Raw genomic sequence first — 20,471 nt, 5'->3', positions numbered from 1 at the left:
ACTTGGATTGGACGTGGTCAAACAATACCCTGATCATCACGATCACCTGGTTTAACCCAGAAAGACATATGTGTATGGGGTTGCACTAAAGACAGTGTTTGTTACTCTTCTTCCGCAAAACGTTGACGATCTGCGACAATGGATAACACTAGCAGTTGATATCACACATCAGCACTTGCTTTATAGGATTTGGCAGGAAGCTGATTACACTTGGGAGATTTGCTGTGTTGCAAAACATTACCACACTCGTCAATTGTAAATAAAACTTTAAGATACACTGCATTCACTGCTGCATCAAACAGTTCTCTAATTTAATTACCTTTTTCACAATTAATTTGTAAACACTCTGTAATAACAACATATTCCACTACAACACCTTTCTCTCCATTCTTCCTCTTCAATAAAGTAAATCTTTCTTCAACAAGAGGGTTGGTTCGAGCGTTACAGTAGTTAACTAAGTGCTGTACTATTGGGTGGTGGTACAACCTTGATGTGATAATGCAATGCTGGCCATTAAAACTGCAACAGCTGGAACGATATTGAATAGGAAAATTTTACTTCTTGTGCGTATACAGTATATTAGAAAAAATACACAGTTAAATTTCTTGGTGCATTGGGAATATACAGGGTGCCAAATTTAGTACACAGAGCTGCCACCTGACTGCAGCAATGGCACTGACCCAGTTGGGGGCGGAGTTGAGCTGAATTTGGATGACAGATATGGATATGTCACTGGAAGCTGCTTAAATTCTATGCCAAAGTTCATCAAAGTTAGTAGGTGGAGAATGGTGGCGCGCAAATCTCTCGGAAAAATGTGTGATAAAATGTTTTCACTGGGTGAGATAGCTGCAGAACGTGGTAGTCAGGATAACAGTTGAACACCCTCTGTAAATAGGAAGGTCAAGACAGTATAGACACCATGCGGTCTTGTGTTGCCCTGTTGAAGGACCTCGAAAACAGAGCAAAGCCACGGGCCTTAGCACGACATGCATGTAATGCCCGCTGTACAAATTACCAGCTGTTTGAATCAGAGTAGAACGTGTTGTGTGACCAGTGGCACACCATACCATCACGCCACCAACGTAGTTCTCTCTTAAGCCTCCGCAGATGAATATGGCCATTGTGATGATACACACAGAAGCGGGCTTAATCTGAAAGCACGGCATGTTGCCACACCTGTGTCCAGCGTTGCAGGGCCCACGACTGCTGTCGACGCTGCTGTCTCCTGCCCCATCAAGGCAACAAGCTGCAACAACCGTCAGCGTGTTGACAATCGGTGCTCCTCCAGACGCCGTCGCTCTGTCCCTGCAGATAGTTCCTCAGGCCCATTTCTTCACTCAAAGTACATGAAGTGGCTACACTTGTGCTGTCGACTGAAAAATATATGCGCTCTCTGCCGCTAGTCACATGGGGTCTTTGAAATCCTGCATGGCATTGAGAATGGCCGCCCTGAATCTATCGATTCCTTATTCGAGTAACAGTCATGATAATCTGCATAGCTCGCGATATTGCTGCTGTCGAATTCCGACGTGTGCTGGTAGATGTTTCTTTTTCTTACACTAGGCATGACATGATCTTCTCTCAAACAAACAACATCCAAACGCGATTTCAAAACCAGAAACCAAACCTGCTGGAGCATCTTTCCTTTTATATAGAACGTTAATGTAGCTACGCCTACCTACTACGCATAGTTGCGGTGAAATACCAGCCATTTGTGTATCAAAAAATGTAGTATTCTCTATGTCCGTTTGATCTTTTTTGCATGCCACCTTCATGGCGTTTCTACTTTAATGACCAGCATAAAACTGCTCAACTGTCTAGTAATATGTGGAACAATAAACGGAGAAAAACTGCGAAATCCGAAAAGCTGCAAAAAAAATCTACTTTTTTAAACTATGGAGGTGGCATTATTGTTGTGTGAAAGTGGAAGACTGACAAATAAAAACAAAGATGTCAGCAAAATTCAAATAGCAAAGATACTAAACTCGAGGAGAGCGATAGGTTTCTTGCAAATCCTAAACTACAATCTCTAAGAAGGGAGAGACATAACAGGACGATCACAGAAACACAGGGCATAAACTTAGTGGCATCAGAACAGGTAGATAACTAATCCCAGCATGAAAGAGAGGGACTGATTATCGCTAGGGGCGAAAGAATTCTGAGAAAAAGCCCTATGACCTACAGAGAATCCAACCCTGGACCTGTGGTTTGATAGTCTTGCACTTACCTAATTATCCATCAAGCCAGCAACTGACACTAGAACGTAGTACCTAATTATCCATCAAGCCAGCAACTGACACTAGAACGTAGTACAATTACTTCAAGACACATCATTCTTGGTTCTTGCTCTTTGCCTTTGGCCTTCAGTTGTCCCAGAAATTACATTTACGTGTATCAGGTACTCCGAAAATATTGTACATTTAATACAAGGCTATGCAAAAGAGGTGATATGGTCTTTCTTAATTGATGATTATCCAAATAGCAAACGCCGTTAGTGCCTCTGCATCATGGCGCTTTTTTTACAAGTCAGTAATGAACTATATGAGAGTTCACTAGATTCTTTGGGAAGGATTGATAAAAGCCGTCGAACTTCTACAGAATGCTACAGAATACGTACAGAGAGGACACTGACAAGAACAATGAGCTCAGGTGTCTTAACAGCTCAGTGAGTGAGCAACTGTCACCACAGACGCGAATCGTCAGCGACTGGAAGAGCTGATTGTCGCGGATACACGTGTCAGAGGAAACGAGCGTGCTACGAATCGGAACTGATGTCCGCATAGAAGATATTGTAAACTATGCAAAAATGGGTACCTTTACGCGAAAAGGAGAATGGAAATGTGCTCCAATTTTCCTGAAGCGTTCGAAGCCAACAATCAATTGTTTTCCGGTTTGATGACAATAAGTGAAACTTGGCGTATCTTAGTACTCGTAATTCATAAACGGACACCAATGAATGCTGTTACGCCATTTAGAGTAGCCATCAGGAAGTCTTGCTGATTGTACTTCTGAATGAAAATGGCGGTATTTTCCTATATTTTCTGGAATTTGGCCAATTGTCAAAATCGAGCGTCACAGTGATACAGTTCAGAAAGTATGAGGAACCATTAGGAAGAAGAGGCCGTACAAAATTTTAAATAGATTGAAATTAAATCGAAACTGGGTGACGACACAACACTTTGGCAGTATATCAAGTGATTGAAATACTGGATTTGTCTGTGGTCGCCAATCCACACTCCAGACTAGATATCACACCTTCCAACTTCCAACTACTGCCCGTTTGCTTCTGTGAAGGATAGTCTTCGGGACAACGAAATGATGCCACATGTGATATGAAAGCAACGATACGACAGTGCTCACATGACCATCTTCAGAGAAGCAAATGCATCTCTCTGAACAGGAACTATATTGAGTAGCAGCTATATCCAGAGAAAGTCATTCTACCTAGGCGTCTACTTCGAACCACCTGCATCTTCTAATAATGACTTTACCGCCTCTTTTACGTTACTTTAGCTACAGTCCTTTAATTTCGTAAATGATTGTAGTTTTATCTTCATTTCTGAAACGTTTGGTCATTCCTTACTGTTACAGTCGACAAACCCGTAGATGTTTTCTCTAGTGTTTCTATTTCAACAGTGCCTATCTTTGGATTTAAAAAATAGTCTTGACTGTTCGGAATTATCGTCCATACAACGTTGTCGGTAAGACTGAAGTCTGTCACATCTGTTTTGGTCTGTAGTGGAAGATTTATTACCTTTAATCACTCTTCTAACTAATTACAGCTGCTGGCTCTCGTATTATTTCCTTCACATAATCTGCATTCTATGCTAGTATCCCACATCCTCCTTTCTAAAAAAAAAAAAATACATCCATAACTTTGATAAATTACTCATCTCTCTGCTCGTTAAGTGCCATAACCTGTTGTTAAGCATTTCACCTCCTTTCGATGTCCGCAATATTTGGCGTCAACCGCAAGTTGAAACTTGCTATTTGTCTGGCTTCTGAATTTAACTACCCACGTTCTCACAGTTCGCAGATCATTTGATCTGGGGAAAGGGGGAGGAGGTGGTTTAGGAACAGCTGGATGCTTGGAAAGAAACTGAGAGACAGTATGGAATTAAATATAATGTAAATAAATTAGAGATCCTGATTATTGCTTGAAAGAGACCAACTAGCGGAATAAGGATTGGAGGTGAACAATTGAAGAAGTCAGAGTTAAGTACCTGCACAGAGTGAAACAGGAAAACAGAAGAAATAAGATGGTGAGCAGATGAATGAGGCAGACAGACAGAAACGTTTCTGCGCACTTTTAGGAGCCTGGTTTGGAACAAAGACGTCCTTCAAAAACAGAAAAGAAGTAAATGTAGCCGTTACTACATCCCAGTACTGACCTATGCATCTGAAATATGGGAAATGAAGAAAAGAGACTTAAGCAGATTACAGGCATGTGAAATGAAGTTCCTCAAAAGTAGGGTTGGAGTAACAAGGACAGGGAGGACAAAGAGTGAAAGCGTAAGGGAAAAGAATTCTTGCAGATCAGGATAGACATATCAAGGCTAAGATGGTATGGGCACTTAAAGAGAATGGAAAAAGAGGGTTCCCAAGGAGATACTTGAAATGGAGAAGCGAAGGAAACGACCAAAAGGAAGACCAAAGGATAGAAGGCCGAACGGTATGGAGGAGTGTGTTGAAAAAAGAAACGAGGAATGGACCAGAGTGTATACAGAAAGATGGTGGGAAAACAGGACTAGATGGCGAGGCTTATGTTCCATACAGATCCACCTTGGAGCTGGAAAATGTTCAAGATGTTATTAATGTTGATTTGTTGATGATCCATGTTCTCATTGTGTATCCCCTTATAAATTAAAGAAAAATGTACATGGTCTATGTCTGAAGCCTTTCTACATCAAGTATTCTTTTTATCCTTGTATTAGCACTGTTAAATCGTAATGTTATATGGCCATCTACTTCAATGTAACAAGATTAAGTGCCATCATATGCTGCACCTCGAACTGAGGCATGAAAAACTTCGCTATAATGAGATTATGGAAGACAGCTTGTAGTTAATACACACTCACACTTTCTGGGCGAACGCTCTATCAAAGGTAAACTTCTAAACATGTAGACCCAGACGTACGTTAGTTTTCATGGCAGCACTTGAATGACAGATCCTATCCAGGCATCTCGATTTAAAGTTTCTTAGCTTTCTTAAATCACTTCAGGTGAATGTGTTGATGTTTCCGCCAACAGTGTTGGAGACTGACTATGTAGACTTTCCCAGCGTATTAGTATATCAGATTCTTGTCGGGTTTCCAGCCGGATCAAACTGTCATGTGAGCACAATATTTGTGCTCAGATGACAGTTTGATCCGGCGGGAAACCCGACAAGAATTTGATAATGTTGGAGACTATCGTTTCTCCTAACCGTTCTCTTCCGAGCTAGTGATTAGACACTTGGCATGTTATAAAATGACCTTTATCTTAATAATATGAATATTTATATATGTGTTTGGAGAGAGAGAGAGAGAGAGAGAGAGAGAGAGAGAGAGAGACTGACTGATTTTTGATTGAGATTTTTACTTTAAGTCGTAACTGGTACATGAATTTTGGTTGCTGCCTCCTTGAATGATCAGCTTCTGCACCAGTTGGTGGCTTGGAGGAAGTTATTGTTCTTTAAGGTTTAAAATACGACTCTGTTAGTTACTTGGCCGTATTGCGGATAGCTTTGAGCCCAAGTTTTCGTAGCTTTTCATACCTAAGGGACCACTGTTGTAAGTAGATAAGATTAAACGGCAATCTGCTTTTCGTGAGAAAAGGAGATTGCTTGTCACACAAACTTCCTTCAAACTACACGTCCTGCTACATCAAAATTGGTCAGTGGAGTTCAGCACCATACTATTGTACAAGAACATAATCCAATTACTGTAATTAAGAATTTATGAGAGGTTGTTTCTTATTGAATGATAACTATAGAGAATGCATTTCTTTTCCTGTATTTTAGTGAACTTTGTACACTTACAATTCTGTCGATTGATAGACGGCGACGACAATGAAGTTCACCTCCTTTTCCAAAAACAAGATATTTCAATTCTCCACTTCCAGGAAATTTGTATACATAAATGTTTGGCAACTCTTAAACATACTTTACTTGGTTTTATTACTAAAACATCAATTTTCATTAAATGTAACAATACGTTCTGAGCGATGGCCTGGCAACACGTCCTGTTTCCACAAGTTACAGATTAACAGTCCTCTTTTTTTTAATTATCAGTTGTCTTTTATTTTTTAGTCCATACTCAATGATTCACAACTACTATCGTTGCGGGGATTGCACGCTAGAGAGTTTCTTGCTGTCTAGCTGCACTTCACTTCAAGTACTTTTTGAATCGCATTTACATTTACGGTATTTACATACATTACTAAGCTTCTCAGAATAAAATCGGGCACGGATTAGTTTAAAAAAAAAAAAAAAAAAAAAAAAAGCAGTGAGGCACACATAACATTACTCTCCTAACCGTTTTCTTCCGAGCTAGTGATTAGTCACTTGGCACGTACATATCTATTACACGTTAAAGCTGACCTGCCGTTCAAGTATCGCACGCCTTTGCTGTTTACAACACGGAAGAGCGCCGTTCAGCCAGCATGCCGCCCGCCGTCTGTTGCAGGGAGATCGTGCAGCACGTGAAGAGCCTGGACCCCTCGCGGCCGACCACCATGGCCATCGCCAGGGGCTTCAGCGAGGACAGGGCTGTAAGTATTTCTCTATTGAAATTTCTTTCCTTAAACTTTCAAACCTGTGGGTCCATCTTTCCATATATCGACCAAACAGAATTTGCTATATTTAAATCTGACATAGTTTAATGTACACTATACTCTATTTTTTCCTTGTACATATATTACGATATTATTTTAGGAGCAAACTTACACATTTGAGGTGCATAGGTAACTAGAAAATCCAACAAACCGTTCCTAATATATCTTCATGATAACATGGAAACCACAAAGCGCCATGTCTGTCAAGTAAAGCGTTATTGCTGCGTCAGTCATTTATGCGTGAAACCTTAAATTTTTTATAAAGAGATACCTTCATTTATTATCTCGTACAACGCTCGTACTACCGACAACGTCTGTCACCACTGTACTAACCACCACAACACTCAGTTTGATTTTCGATCAGTTAAACCACCTCCAACACCCTCGCCACCCTCCGTTCTCTCTCTCTCTCTCTCTCTCTCTCTCTCTCTCTCTCTCTCTCTCTAACTTTACAGAAAAGCACAGAGTAATCATCTTCCCATAGCAATTTTTTAGTCACGTAAAATGGTAGAATGGCGGGTAGGTAATAGAGAATTACACAGTATTACGTATACATAGCGGCAGAATTCTTTATAAGTAGTGTAGTTCCGGCAAATAAGCAACACAAACAAAAATTGTCTAAGAAACATTTTAACCCGATGACTGTCTTTGAAAGATACTTCAATGGTACCTACAAATGTAAACGGTCAATTTTACTTCATCCTTTGACAACTAGGGAGGCCAAATGTTACCATTTAGACAACTGCCATGGATTCGGACCTGTTGCAACCAAAATGAACGAAAATTGCTGTAAGAAACTCAGGTATGTCTCAGAAATTTTCTGACTATTTTATCAAGAATTACCCTTAATATGGCTGGTGTAACACGCATACTGGCTGCAGTGACTTTCAGCGTTACTCCATCTACTAACTGGACCCTCATGCGAAGAAATTGTTTGGGATCAATTTAGCTTCGCTCCTCACAATCTTACTGTCAGATGATTGTTGAGGCTTACGAAACACGGGGGTTCTCCATTATGTTACTGATCATTCCACCTGAACGGCAAGAGAAAACTGATAAACTAGCAATAGAAGACAAATCGTTTGTTTTTTGACCGACTGAGTCCTTAGGCGACAATACGCTGTGAAGAATACATCCGTGAAAAATGATGCACATCTATTATCCTTCGGCAGCTCCTTTGGCTCACAGCTGAAAGAGGTAAGCATCGTAGGCGTCCGCAAGGGCAGGATGTAAGATGGGTTGGAGGCAAGAGGGGACATCCCCACCCCCCACTGCAATCTGGAGTACTAAGATTATATTCGTATAGTCAGTGGATAACCATAGGTTTTCCGAGATACAGAAAGTTACTCGTGTAGTTCTTGTGGCATAAAATGTCTCGAAACTGACCAACTCACTTACATCAAAAATTGCAATTTTAGAGTCTTGCCTTCCCCTGGAAAAATGTCTGCGGATGCCCATGATAAGAAAGGCTCTTCTAATTCGGTCTGTAGTGTAAAATTACTATATCATCACGTGTCATAACGTTATTGATTCATGTTTTACTGCGGACATCATGCAGTTTCGTAGAGTTGAAGGTCGTGTAACTGAAGCGCACGGAGTGTTTGTTATCCTGCCCATTAAACAGTCATAAATTCAACTATGTAGATAGGCATGAGTCATTCAAGGTAACTGGCTCGTAAATAATCTCCAGTAGACACCACCAACGTTCTATGATACAGTTTTGAAAGATACTGATGGTCAATAACTCTGAAAATCATCGCAACACATTAATGATATGCTATTGTGACCTACAGAAGTTCTTACTTCAGTTACAGTAGCTAAAACTTTGTTCGGCATTGATTTGGTCTTACTAGCCTGAAACTGCAGTCGTTTATTTATATTAGTATTTGTCACTATGGACGTTCATAAAGATCTGTCTAAGGTGGAGGAACGAGTTTAAAATCGTTGTTATGTTACTGTGGCCGAGAGTTTGAAGACGTATCACTCACCAAGCATTAAATTTTACAGGAGATATATGAAACTGGCTGTATTCCAGATCTTGTGATAAATATCCACTCAATGTTTGTTATAGATTCACATGAATCGTTAGCATAGGCCTATTCTAATAATAACTTTTTGTAACATTAATAGAATTGTTGGTGTCGCCTGTTCTACCACGGTGATGTAAAAAGTTATTCTCATTACTGTTTTACTTTATTAAGTCTAAAAAAATTGCTAATTTGGAAATAAAGGTATGAAATATTCTCAAATGTTCGGATGATCCAGAAAATTGAAATGTGATAGAAAAGTAAAGTGAGAATAGCAGCAATAATCCTCACCGATGGAAGAACATAACCAGTTATAAAGTGTTGTTTGATAGCATTCCTCAAAAGTTGAAGAAGAGGCAACAGACTTTGTCAGCAACAGGGTGTCGCACAAACACAAACTTAGGGGGCAGAAAAAGACCAGGTAAAAATGTCATTTTTTTATAATGAAAATTCTAAGTCAGGCCATTAAATATGGAAAATCTACAGCTGATGTCTGCAATAAAACTAATTTTGTGATAATATAGACACAAATCACTCAGTTGATGCTCACATTGTATTCTCGATGTTGATGAGCTACTATGGAGACACGGTTACATTTGACAGTTGTGTACATATTAAGTCGGATTGCCTTGAACATTTCACGAATGTAGTTAAGATTCACTCGGTAAGTGTTCCGTTCAACCATCTCTGGATAGTTATTTTCTCAGCAACCAAATGTGATATAAGGTCTCACGAATGGTAATACACGCGAGGTTGTATGAAAACGCATTTCCAGACAAGTAGACCCTCACGTCATCCAACGCATACAATTTATCGTAGCGTCAATGAAATAAGGGATACTAAACGACTTCGAAGATCACAGTATTTCCAGTATTTCTCAGTAGTGGAACGCCAGACTAGAATACATGTGCGCTTTAGTGGAATTACAGACATTTCTAAAGCTTACTGACAGTTTTAAAATGAATAAAAATTCTGAGGTCCTCACAGCAGGGGGAGGCAAATGGACCCTCTAGCTTCCACTCGAAGCTGCCTGTATTTGTCTCCAGTGAGTTTCCCAATGATTAATGTAAAATGACGTTTTTTTGTAAAATTTGTTCACAGGGGTTGGTTTTGCATCACTTCAGGAAATATTCATTTGCAACCTGAACCATTTACGTGTTCATATCTAGAGAACAAATTATGAGTACAGTATCTGACCAAAGGTATTCGGACACTTACTAGTGGACATTAATATGTGTGTCCACTCTTTGCCTTTATGATGGCTTGAACTCTGCTGGAGATCCATTTAATGAGGTGTCTATCTGTGGAGGAGGGGCAGTCCATTCTTTCTCCAGAACTGAAACCTGAGAAGATAGTGATGTTGGAGGTGGAGGTGTGGAGTGAAGTCTACGTTCTGGCTCATCCCAAAGATGTTCCGTTGGGCTCACTTTGGGACTGCGAGAGGGCCAGCCAGTTCAGTTCTGTTACTGTCCACAAACCATCGCCTCACAGGTGCCACTTTGACAAAGTGCACTATGTCTGATACCAACAAACATCTTGTCGAACTGTTCCTCTACTGTACGTAGTATAGTTCATATCCTCACGCATTTAGCATCTTCTGAACCGCAGTAAGGGGACCATAACCGGACTACAAAAAACAGTTGCATACCATAACAGCACCAGCTCCTACATACTTCACTGTTGGCACTACACATGATGGCAGATAGCGTTTCCCATGCATTCGCCAAACCCAAACCCTTTCATCGGATTGCCACACGGTATAGCGTGATTCATTGCTCCAAACACTCGATTCCGGTCATTCACAATTCAGTGGCGTCACTCTACGCCACTTCAAGCGTCGCTTTGCACTGACAACAAAATACGTGGTTTATGATGAGCTGCTCGATCACTGTGCCCCACGCACAGTTACTGTGATAGCTGGACTGCTGACATCACTTTGTAGCTCACGGGTGATGCTTTCCACCAATTTCAGGAGAGTTTTGTAAAACCACCCCCCACAGTGCTCGATGATCCATACCCTTCAGTACAGAATGTCTGCCTGTCGTTACTTCATTTCCACTTCAGAACCACATCACCAACAGTCGACTTGGACGGTTTTAGAAGGGCTGAAATGTCCCTGATGGATTTGTTACTCAGGCGACATCCACTGACTAGTCCATGTTCAAAGTCACTAAGCTATCATGACCGCCCATTCTGCTATCACTGCTTCTCTACTGATAACTCAATACTCCCAGCCCCCCTCGTGACACCTACTGGTCAATTTCGCGTTTCATAGCGGTGTCCGTACACTTTTGATCAGATAGTGTATTTGTATCACTTTCGGCTGCATGCTTATTGACGTCTACTGTGGGACTGCTGTAATTTTTTACACATTTGTGACATTTGCAGCGTTAACGTAAGTGGACTGTGTCGGTGTTTGCAGGCACCGTTCATCGACATCATCGCGTTCAACCGTTACAACGCGTGGTACAGCAACGGCGGCCTCACGGAGACCATCGTGCCGCGAGTCGTGGCCGAGGCGGAGGGCTGGTTCGCCAGGTTCGGCAAACCCGTCTTCGTCACAGAGTACGGCGCCGACACGCTCGAGGGCCTGCACCTGGTGAGTGAGCCCGTAACCGCAATTCAGCACAGCACTTCAGTTCTCACTGTAGCTCTACTAGTAGCGACAGAGTACCCAGTACCAAAGTCATTTGGTAAGTGTGGCTTGATTAGGTAATGAAAGTGTAGAACCCGCATAAATAGCGTGACACTGATGCAGAAACGCAAGATCGTGGAGTGCGCTTGGCCATTGCATCCCTTTGTTCCGAAGGGGCGGTTAATTCAGGTGATTATCGAACTTCCTGGCAGATTAAAACTGTGTGCCGGACCGAGACTCGAACTCGGGACCTTTGCCTTTCGCGGGCAAGTGCTCTACCATCTGAGCTACCCAAGCACGACTCACGCCCCGTCCTCACAGCTCTACTTCTGCCAGTATCTCATCTCCTACCGTCCAAACTTTACAGAAGCTCTCCTGCGAACCTTGCAGAACTAACACTTCTGAAAGAAAGGATATGGCAGAGACATGGCTTAGCCACAGCTTTGGGGATGTTTCCAGAATGAGTTGATTATCGCCTGCCGAGCTGTGCACTAGGAATGGCGGTTACCGCTGAAACAACAGTTTTCGGTTACATTTTTTTTTCAAAGCCAGTTTAACCTGACTTTCAAAATCGCCCATAATAAAGGGTTTCCGAAATAGCCGCTTTTCGGTTTTTTATCGCTATTTTTTCGTGTGATAAACGTAGAAATCGAACAAAGATTGGGAAATTTCGCCTCCCTCACTTTAAAGATAAGTGGAATCAAAATATCAAATAAAATAGGCAAATGAAATAAAACTTTGTCAGCCCGCCGTTCGCTGCTTTTCTCGAAAAGTGGTTGAATTCTACAAAAAATCACAATTATTCTCCTATTAATTCAAATTTTTTGAAACTCTGCTCAAAAATCATGTTGTAATCGAGGATCGTACCGGTATTTAGGCATTACGCATTGTCAGTGGTGAAAAGTGAAAACTGAGGTTGAAAAACTGTTCTTCGTGTTAATTTGTACATTTTCAAGGGCTGCAAGTAGATTAAGGTAGAGTCTGTAGACACAGGCAGCAGATGAGCTACTTTCTATTCTTACTGTAAACTATGAATGAATTGTTTTGTACTGCTTATATGATGTCTCAATTTTGTTGTAGTTCCACCCATTTTTAATCTGTTGAAGCAAACGGAGTATTGTACGTCATTGATACCGCAGTTTGTTAAATGCTTCCAGATTAGGAATGGTGCTGTTCTCTAATGCATGCACATTGCATGTGCGCGCGTACCGTCTAATAGGCAATGCGACACAGTATTCCTGTCGCAAGATGCTGTTACAATTCATATGCCGTGTGCTTGTTACTCGTTTCTATCGGCACTGTAATTAAAATAGCCCTGATCGTTTTTTTTTTTCATCTTCTGTTATAAAGCAATATATCAAAACAATGGAAATTTTGCGAATAAAAATTACTGGTCTATTAAAAAGGTTTATTTCAAAACAAATCTTAGCACTGCTGTTTTGGCTAATTGATATTTCGGTTTTTTTACCTGACTATAGTAAAATACCACAACAGAGACCAAACAAATACCGAAGGATGACGAATTTTCAGAACCAAAATACCGGTACTGGTTTAAAAAGGTTGGTTCTTCTCATCCCTGCTGCGCACATCGAGTTTTCTCGTTGCTCTTTCCTTATTACGAGGCCGCCCTGAAAAGAAATGTCTCCACATTTTTCATTCTATTCTCAGTATCGGTTGAGATATGGATCGGATACTGCATCATCTCATCCATATTATTCGGTCAACTTTCAGCCTTTGCTGACGTAACTTGCAATCTTCTGTCGCTAGAGCGTTCCGAACTCTAGCGTGTAACGAGGCACTGCGGCACGTAGCTAAGTCGTTGCGTGAGAAACAGCGTACTGTAGTAGAATTCATAACCGCAGAAAACCTGAAACTTCCTGGCAGATTAAAACTGTGTGCCGGACCGAGACTCGAACCTCCCGAGTTCGAGTCTCGGTCCGGCACACAGTTTTAATCTGCCAGGAAGTTTCATATCAGCGCACACTCCGCTGCAGAGTGAAAATCTCATTCCGCAGAAAACCTGCCTCCAATTGAAATCCATAGAAGAATGAAAGCTGTGTATGGTGGTGATTGTATCCGCATCAGTAAAGTGCAACGCTGGGCTCTTCGGGTTCGTAATGAAGGAAATGGTGGTACAAACCTTTAAGTTCGTGACAGAGCTTCGAGTGACCGACAGCATGCGGGAGCAGACGATGTTTGGAATCGGGTTGATGAACTCATCAGAGAAAATCGTTGGCTAGCAGAGACGCAGCTCTCAGTTAAGAGTGGCATATCACGAGAGCGTGTATAGGCCATCATTGCAGAACTGCCGCACAGAAAACTATGTGCACGGTGGAAACCTCGAATGCTCGCCCCCTCGACATGAAACGGAGGAGATTGGACGTATGTCAACAATGTCATTTGTGTGATAGATTACTCAACAACAATGTGACAGGTGACGAAAGAGAACGCCACAAATGGAGCATGCTCTCCTTCAGCACGACAGTGCCAGACAACACACGAGCACTGCGACCTCCGCAACAACCCAACGCCTTTGGCTCAGTAACATCAATCATCCTCAATATTGTGCTCCCAGAGGGCCTACAGCTCTTTTGTAGGTGTGTGTGTGTTGCGCACAAAGATCCCCTAGCTGTTGCAGTCTTCCTTCTTTATCAAGCTGCTTTACCTAGCCTTCCTTCTCCCTCCCTCTCGTTATTCCTTTCCTTTTGCCTCTTCCTTTCCTTCTCTTGGTGCTCTTACTTATGTCGGCCAGGCTATCCTCCTGATTTCGTTTCGTCTTGCAGTTTTGGTTTGTTTGCTTTTGCTCTCCCTTTCGGCTTTTCTTCTTTGACCCCCTTTGGCGGTTTGATCTCGATCTCTAAATTTGAAATCTATAGTGAGAGTCAAGTAGGGAAGAACTCCCTCCTAGTGTCCTTGGCGTGTGTTCCTCTCCCCTCCCCTCCTCCTCCTCTCCCTTTTTCTTTTCCCCCTTCCCCTTCCTCCCTGCCATAGTCCTTTTGCTTCTTTCCTTGGTCAACAGCTCAGTAGCCAGTTGGTGTGGTGGGGCTGTTATGTATCCAACTTGCTGAGCCCCCTGACGCTTCAGGGATCACATTGCTGGTACCTGCGCTGTGAACGCCTCATGAAAGCCTTGGAGTTGTTGTTGATCTTTTTGGGACATCAGAACTCCCGGCAATAACCGTTACACTAGGCGGTCCTTCCTGTGGTTGGGTGGCGCCCTTGAGGCAAGCCGTTGACCTGAATGGGTGGTACTAGGGCGGACCTTTGGCACATGAAACTTGTTACATTCTCTTCCCAGGAATAGTTCTGTCTCAGTTCCTGTTTCTGCTTTCCCAGCGTTTCCCCCCTTGGCTACTGCCTGGGAGGAAGGGCCAGGCATGCAAGCTTGAAACAAAGTCCTTTCCGCTGGTCTGTACCAGGACTGATGGGGGACTTTTGTTGCCACCAAATCTTTTGTAAACGTTGAGGACAAGTTCGGAGAAGCTGAATCCTTAAGCAAGATGAAATATGGCACCCTCCTTATAAAGACAACTTGTGCTAGCACCACAGTCGGCCTCCATCTGTGGCAGTGAGCTTTTAGAAGACATCTCAGCGAATATCATTCCTCAAAGGTCTCTCAGTATAATGCCGAGTGTAATTTTCCATAGGGACCATCTCCTCCCACCCAATGACGAGCTTAGGGCTAATCTGAAACGACGTGGCGTCCATTTCGTCCAATGTGTCTCGAGAAGCCCTATGGAAAATTCTCTAGACACTGGCGCTTTCATCTTTGCCTTTGAGGGGGGATACCCTACCCAAAAAGGTCAAGGTGATGGTGCACTGCATTCTGTGGGGATATTACAGACCACTGTTTCATTTCACTGTTTTTCTAGTTTTTATATTTGGCTTACCCTGTTATGCCTTCTACTGTGTGTGTTTTTAGCTCCCTCTCTTTATAGTTTCACATCTCTGACTAGATCCGCCCAGTTTTAGCAGAAACCACTATCTTACACATGTAACTTCTGAATTGCGGGACTGATGACCTTGCTGTTTAGTCCCATAACCCCTCAATCAATCAGTCAGTCTTCCATACAATCTCGACTTGGCCCCAGCCGATTTTCATCTGTTGCTGAAACTTACGACCACCTTCGAGCATTTCACTTAGTGATGAAGCGGTGGAACCAAAGGTGAGTTTGTCGCTCTGTCAACAAATTCAAACATTTTACAGTAACGGTATCTACAAACTTGTCTCTTGTTGGGAGAAATGTTCGCCGTTGGATTACTATGTTGAGAAATGAATATGTAGACATGAAGAATAAAGAAGTACCATGTTAATAAAGTTTGATTTATTTAAAAAGATTTGAGTTTTCATAAAAGAATTAGATCACTTTTTAGTGCGCCCTCGCTTATATGAGGGCTATTCGGAAAGAAATTTAACCGCCAGGTTAGCCGAGAGCGCTAACGCGCTGCTTCCTGGACTCGGGTAGGCGCGCCGTCCCGGCTCGAATCCGCCCAGCGGATTAACAACGGGGCCCGGTGTGTTGGCCCGCCTGGAAGTGGTTTTTTGGCGGTTTTCCACATACCGCTAGGTGAATACCGGGCTTGTCCCCACGTTCCGCCTCAGTTACACGCGTCGCAGACATTTGAAACATGTCTGCACTATTTCACGATTTACACTAGATGCAGACAGTTGGGTACACTGATTCCAACCTGGAGGGGGGGGGGGTATAGAGTGGCGGCAGGAAGGGCATCCAGCCATCCCTAAAACTAACATTGCCACGCCGACCCTGCGATCGCTGCGGGACTGTGGCGTAAGCGAAGGAAAGAAATTCGGAAAGAAAGTTCCGATCGATCGCGAAATGGAAACAAGTGTGAAAATCAAAAATATTTTAGTTCCAATAGTCAGCTACACCTTACAGTCATTTCTCTACATAGTCGCTACTCCCATTAGACATTTGTCGTAGCGTTATATCAACTTTTCAGTACCTTCGTCACAGCAGGCAGCCGCCTGTGCTTTCCGCCAATTCTCTACTCTAGTCTCCAGCACGTTGTCTGTGCCAAAACGTTGTCTTCATAGCCAGCGGTTCATATGAGCAGAGACGGAACTCAGGACGAGCCAGTTACGGGATGTGCTGTGGGTAATCAAACACTTCCCATCGAAAATGTTACAGGAGCATCTTAATTGCCCCTGCAGAGTGTGGCCGAGAACTGTCAGGAAGAACTAAACGCGTGACTACGGTTATGTTATGTGGGCTGTACGACATCAGGCGAAATCTCTTACCAGACTCTCATACTTGGTGGGAGACATTATTTTCCAGGCATCACTGTTCGCTCAGAGCTGAAAAGAGCGACTTGCCACGATCGTCGTGCGTACCAGACACACAACTCATCTGTTCAAAACTTCATCGGATCTTCACAGCGGTTTCCATTTCGCGACCGATCGGAAATTATTTTCCGAATAGCCCTCAACGGCTAGCACCAAAGTCTTCACGCATCAAACGTGCAGGGAAAGTTCTTTACAATTAGGTACGTGTGATAATATGCAATGCCATTAAATTTTTGTAGGAAGAGGCAAACAAGGATACAAAAATATCATTAAAAATTGTACTTGAGAAGATCGCGGGAACCGTTAGCTATTAGAGTCGCTCAATAACGATAACGAATAGGATGAAAATAGTGGTAGCTTACAAGATATGCGAGATATAAAGGTGTCTAACTGCACATTCCCTACCCCAGTTTGGTCGTTCACAACGGAGTCGCCGCCGCCGCCGCCCCCGTCCCATCTCCTAGCACATCACCTTCGCAGCTATGGGCCAAGTTATTTTCTGCATGTCAAACTATTAAGCAAAGTCGTGCTGAACTAGGAGTAGAGAGAGCCGTCATCACCGCTTCTGTAAACGAACGCCTCGCAGTTGTGTTAAAAACTTAATTATTCGACAGATTTAGAGCTTTGCCTGACGTAAAAGTGTTGTCTTCACTGCATCGCCTGGCGAAAGGCGCAGAGGATAAACCTGAAAATGAAAAATAACCCTGAAAGTACCATGGTCAAAAGACTATGTTTACAGCACTTAGTCATCCTCAATTTCCATATGATGGGCTGAGGCCGAAACCAGTCAAATTAAAAAAAAAAGCTTTTTATTGTTTTACTTAGCCCCAAGACATTCACTGAAATACTACACTGCTGCTGACAGTAAGCAAGCTGCTTAGATTCCAAAATGTTTTGTCGTAGTTAAGTTTCTTACAGAGCAGAGATGCACCTTATCATTAATTATACCGCTTGATAGACACAGTATAAAATTTGCAGTGAATGGCTGTACATAAGTTGCTGGTCTTGCTTTGCTGTCGAATGTGATGAGCATAATCCTTAGTACTGAACTGTTCACAGTAAGTCTCTCTTTGCCCTGTCTTCCCAGTCATAACGAAACATACTCCCGTTGTACCATTTTCTGCCTCTTATCCTAAATTCGTCTGAATAGAAACCCTTATCTTTTTCCCATTCCACTTCACATTCCCAAAATAATTCTGAAGTACTTCGGAGCCACAACAACATAAACATTTTATACATGACACCATTACAACATTGCTCTTTTTGTAACAAAGCCGTATATTTAGACTACACTGCAGAAGTCATTTCATTTTAAGCAAATAGCCTTACGGAAAAGAAATGATGAAAAATGGGATACATCCACATGTCAGCACAATTACAAGTCACTTTTACTTCTATACAAACATACATCACAGAACATCATAATGTTATTGATTACCATGAAACATTGCAGATCAGCTGTGGCAGCATGTTGGAGCATAAAACAACATTACTAGCTGTTTTGGTAAATATGGAATAATTAAGCGATTAGCTTCTTATGCAGAACTGAAATATGTTCTTCTAACAGTTACCGATTGTTGTCATTACTTGGTGCGATGTAAATACTTGTGCAACAGGGTACAATATTTTACACGAGCACACTCGTTAAGTTGTTAACTTAATATTCGGTGTATTACACATTTATACGAACGGAACGACAGATATAAACGTACACGTTTTTTCTCTCTCTTAAATTGTACACTAACGTCATCCATAACAACAATGGTAATACTCGTGGTTCAATTTCTACAATTTACCATTTAATTACAAACCGAAAGTGAGTTCATTAAACTCACTGAATTATTTTAATCATTTATTGGCACAATGTCAAGTCAATCCCTACCCCGTAAAGAATGTAAAGTAGACGTATCACCGTATGTTGCAGTGATGCAATCCACGCTTTGAAGCATGCAATTTTGAAGGTACTTCCACTCAAGCAGATCTCTCTCCATCTCGTTGGACATCTTCCTCAGACCAGTGAGCTATTAAAGATGCCGGTCTCAGTATTCTGTTCCATCTAGTTTATTAGGACAGCTGATAGCGAGAGGTACTACAGTTTCTCAACTACAGGCTATACTGCACTGCCAAGAAACGTTTTTTTTTCACGCGGCGCTTTAAGAATGACTTCGACTTTATTCACGTCTTGTTCAGATTTAAATTTACACGTTTTCCTGTCTCTTCAGTTGTATATTAACATCATTCGTAACGGCAATGGTAATACTCACGGTTCATTTTCTACAATTTTCTACTTAGTTACAAACCAAAAAGGAGTTCATTAAACTCACTGAATTAATTTAATCATTCATTCAATTCCGTGGATCCCATCAAGAAGGTGAACTTTCGGGGATGTTGAATAAGTCACGTCGTTAGGAATGAAAAAATCAAAGACACGGGGGTGTTACAAATTAAAAAAGACACTGTATTAACATTGTACTGTAATGATACTGCTTAATGCCATTCATTCTTATACCAGATAAATTTAACTTGCTGCTTCCTCAGTTATATTAATTATCTGATGTCTTAGCTTGATATTTACTTGATTGCACTGCTATTTTTCAAAGAAAATAGTTTACTGCATAGTGAATACAGAGTCCCGTTAACAACATGTTACTACTTACATACGTATGTGTCGTTAACTGTTCTATCGGACACCATACATATATAGGGTGTCCCACAATTTATGTTACACACTTCTGGAGGTTGTAGAGGGAACTTAGTAGATTGAATTTTATATGGGAACACATGTCCGGAAACGTCATCCAATGAAGCTACAGAAGGTCAAAGTTATAGACGCCGGCGTCTCTAAATGTACGTATATGCAAGATGATACTGTGATGTTACAAACTTTCAAGGACAAAGCAGGCGGACAAATACATCGATTTGAGGTAAGTGTCCCTGGACCGGAAACGAAGGAGTCGAAAGTTACAAGCGAAAATCAAGCTCCTGTAGACGTAGACGTATTAGATGCAGCACTGCTCCTTTTGGGACCCCACATGTTAGGTTACTCACACTCCAGGGCCTGGTTCATGCCCATATCAAAGTCGGTCAGTGCACACCTTTCCAATAGAAAGTGTGAGAAAGAATACTAAACTAAATACAGTATTTACATGCAAACAAAAATATGACTGTAGCTATCATCTTACAGTGTCTCTTGGTGATTGAAATTGGAGAACCTGATATCAGTCTTCTGAATTTCAAAGGGATTTCGTGCGAGCGCTCTTGTGTCATTCAGTTTCTCTAAAAAGTAAATGCGCAGAAGTACTTACCTCAAATTGCCTCTACAATATAGATGTACTACAAGATGAGCACTAGAGCCAGGCTGAAAACAGTGTTATAGTTTACAGAATAGCACTGACAATGGATTGCAGAAACACAGAAAAAATTTTGTACAGTCAGTGGACTACGAGAATATTTTTTAGACGGATTTTCTCTTTGTCTCAGGCTGGCGATGTGTCCTGGCGTGCAGTGCAGTTGTGCATTTCTTCTACTAATCGTGGATTACTTGACGTATGAATGAATGCACGAGAGAGTAGACCTAAAAGTAGTACACTTGCTGAGGTCACGGACTTAAATTTTGGATGAGAGACCTTTAAATCGCCATCAAGCCATCCAAATCTGAAGTTTGTTTTCATATATAATTGCAGCCGTATCC

General features: G+C 41.9%; 1 protein-coding gene across 2 annotated transcripts in view; it reads left to right on the top strand.

Moving 5' to 3' along the window:
• The window catches only part of LOC126190545 (beta-glucuronidase-like), a 349,553-nt gene that overhangs the window by 321,593 nt on the left and 7,489 nt on the right, over nt 1-20,471 (top strand). For both annotated transcript variants that reach the window (XM_049931029.1, XM_049931028.1), the window contains exons 10-11: nt 6,666-6,750; nt 11,263-11,439. In XM_049931029.1, the coding sequence (XP_049786986.1) occupies nt 6,666-6,750; nt 11,263-11,439 (262 nt within the window). The remainder of the gene's footprint in view (nt 1-6,665; nt 6,751-11,262; nt 11,440-20,471) is intronic.

The sequence above is a fragment of the Schistocerca cancellata genome, chromosome 1 (assembly GCF_023864275.1).
Source record: "Schistocerca cancellata isolate TAMUIC-IGC-003103 chromosome 1, iqSchCanc2.1, whole genome shotgun sequence".
In the NCBI taxonomy this organism is placed as follows: Eukaryota; Metazoa; Arthropoda; class Insecta; order Orthoptera; family Acrididae; genus Schistocerca; species Schistocerca cancellata.
This window is presented reverse-complemented; position numbering and strand designations above follow the sequence as displayed.